The sequence below is a fragment of the Orycteropus afer genome, unplaced genomic scaffold (genome assembly GCF_000298275.1).
Source record: "Orycteropus afer afer isolate SDZICR_OR568_19922 unplaced genomic scaffold, OryAfe1.0 scaffold00012, whole genome shotgun sequence".
In the NCBI taxonomy this organism is placed as follows: domain Eukaryota; kingdom Metazoa; phylum Chordata; class Mammalia; order Tubulidentata; family Orycteropodidae; genus Orycteropus; species Orycteropus afer.
Genome location: NW_006921599.1, coordinates 2662699 through 2664858, shown reverse-complemented (window position 1 = coordinate 2664858; position 2160 = coordinate 2662699). Strand labels below are relative to the sequence as shown.

At 39.4% G+C, this 2160-nt stretch overlaps 1 protein-coding gene across 1 annotated transcript; it reads right to left on the bottom strand.

Annotated features, from left to right (window-relative positions):
- Nucleotides 1-836: 836 nt before the first annotated feature.
- Nucleotides 837-1778, bottom strand: LOC103206676 (N-acetyllactosaminide beta-1,6-N-acetylglucosaminyl-transferase-like). The gene has a single exon (XM_007952174.1). The coding sequence runs from the start codon at nt 1776-1778 to the stop codon at nt 837-839; it is 942 nt and encodes a 313-aa protein (XP_007950365.1).
- Nucleotides 1779-2160: the final 382 nt, after the last annotated feature.

Below are 2160 nucleotides of genomic sequence, written 5' to 3'. Positions count from 1 at the left end.
TGGAGTTAACTTAGTAATAACTGATTACTTATTGAAAGTCAACTTAGAAAGCACAGCAAGCTTAGGAGATCTGGTTTAGAATTGGCTCATTCACTTACTAGCTGGGTAATTGGGGCCTTACTTTGAAAGGAGCTTCAACAGCAGCAAAATATAAAAATACTCAAATTGCCACTCACATTTAGTTTATAGTATATATTCCTGATCTTCAGTGTCACACACTTAAGGGAGCTATTATTGTTGTTAACTGCTGTCAAGTTGGGGCCCAACTTATGGCAACCTCGTGTATTACAGAATAGAATGCTCCATGGGGTTTCCTTGTCTGTAATCTTTACAGAAGCAGATCATTAGATCTTTTCTTCAGCAGAGCAGCTGTTTGGGTTCAAACCACCAACCTTTCAGTTCACAGCTGATCACAAACCACTTACACCACCCAGGTTCCTCATTTAAGGGAAAATCAGGCTTAATTTGTCATTTGCACGGTCTGTGTTTCCTCAATCTCTTGCTGTCTCAAGATTTTAATATCTATTTGGAATGGGTCTGGAAGCCCAGAAAGGCAGCTTGGTACATCAACAAAATCAAGTCAGAAAACTGAGCTCTTACCCTAGCCTTCCTAATCACTATGCCTCAGTTTGTTCATCTGTAAAACAAAATGAGCTGTATCACCCACTTAGTAAGCAAAGTTGCTGGAAAAATTTTTTTAAAAAAATTCAAAAATCAAAATTTGAAGCTATAAAAAACTCTGCAATATTAGCAACTTTTTATTTTTTAACAATTTCTTGCTCTAAGCTATTTATTTTTGGTATTGAAAACACAGTATTTCTTCATAAAAATGATAGTTAAAAGATATACATACCAGGAATCCTATTGAGTGTTACCCAGAAATGTTCGTCAGGACTATAGGTGTCCTTAGACCAGGAGAGTAAGTCAAGAGCATGTTGATCTTGAAGGACAAAATTAACAAATTCCCTTGTGAGGGCCACATAGGCAGTGCCAAAGTAGACGGTCATATTGTGGGGAGGAGGAGTTTTTAATTTTTTTGTTTTAGTCATGTAGGAGTTTTTAAGGCCTAATAATTCTTGGTGGACATACTTAGTCCGTCCAATGACATGATCAGGAGGCAGCACTCCTGGGGTAATATTTTTTCCTTTAAGCCCTTTCAGATAGTGAACAATCTCTTTGTTGGTTTTCAGAGGGAAATCTTGCCCACAGGTATTGATCACATATTTCCAGGGAACCTCCGATGCCACCAGGTCTCTCATACAGTTCAGGTCAGCATGGAGCCTGGAAATTCCGCCATAGACAACTGGCACCATCTTGGACGCCAGGAAAGCATTTGGGAAGCAGCTCAGTAATTGCTTCACGGCATCTTTAAATTCAGCTGTGGCCTTCTCATCCACGTGAACACAGTAGACATTTTGGGGCATGTAAATTGCTCTGAAGAGCCTTTCAAATGTATCAAAGTCTTTGTGGATGGTCACTGCATAAGCCAAGGGGAATGCAGCTTCTTCTGTAGAGAGTGTCTCTGTTATGTAATGACTGAGAACCAAAAACTCATCACAGGCAGATGCACTGCGAGTCGTTCTCAAGGTATTTTCTGCTTCATAAAAAACTTTTCCCTCAAAAATCTCATGACAGACTTGTGCTAATAGAGAAATGTTTGTCAGAGCTGCCTTCCGAACACTTTTATTCTTCTGTAACTTGCTATGGTAAACAAACACAAAAATCAAGGTAGTAATGAGAGACAAGCTGAAAAGCCAGCACTTCTGAGACCGCATCATTCACACCAGGAAATGAGTAAAATGTCTCTTCAGTAGGATCACAGTGTAGATAAATTCAACTTACATTTTCTCTAGAATCCATAATAGTCCTTTTGGTATCATCTGTTTTTGACCTCCTTCCAGCTCCATCTTCTTGTTCTTCTTTCTTTCTTCCTTCCCTCTTTATTTACCTCTGTGTTGCATTTCCACCTTTCTTTGACACATTTCTGAAGCAGCTCATTTGGTTTGTTTTGCTCAATCTTGCGCTAATCTGTAAACTAATACTACACAAGAACAAATTGCCTCAGACAGTTACTGATTTCAAGGCGTCCACACAGTCTCACAGTGAAATCACTTGTGGTCGAGGTGACCGTTCTGCAAGTCATTGCTCTGAGACTTTAAC

Bases quoted from the DNA above. Each gene is read 5' to 3' on its own strand.
- LOC103206676 (XM_007952174.1), bottom strand. From the start codon at position 1,778: ATGATGCGGTCTCAGAAGTGCTGGCTTTTCAGCTTGTCTCTCATTACT.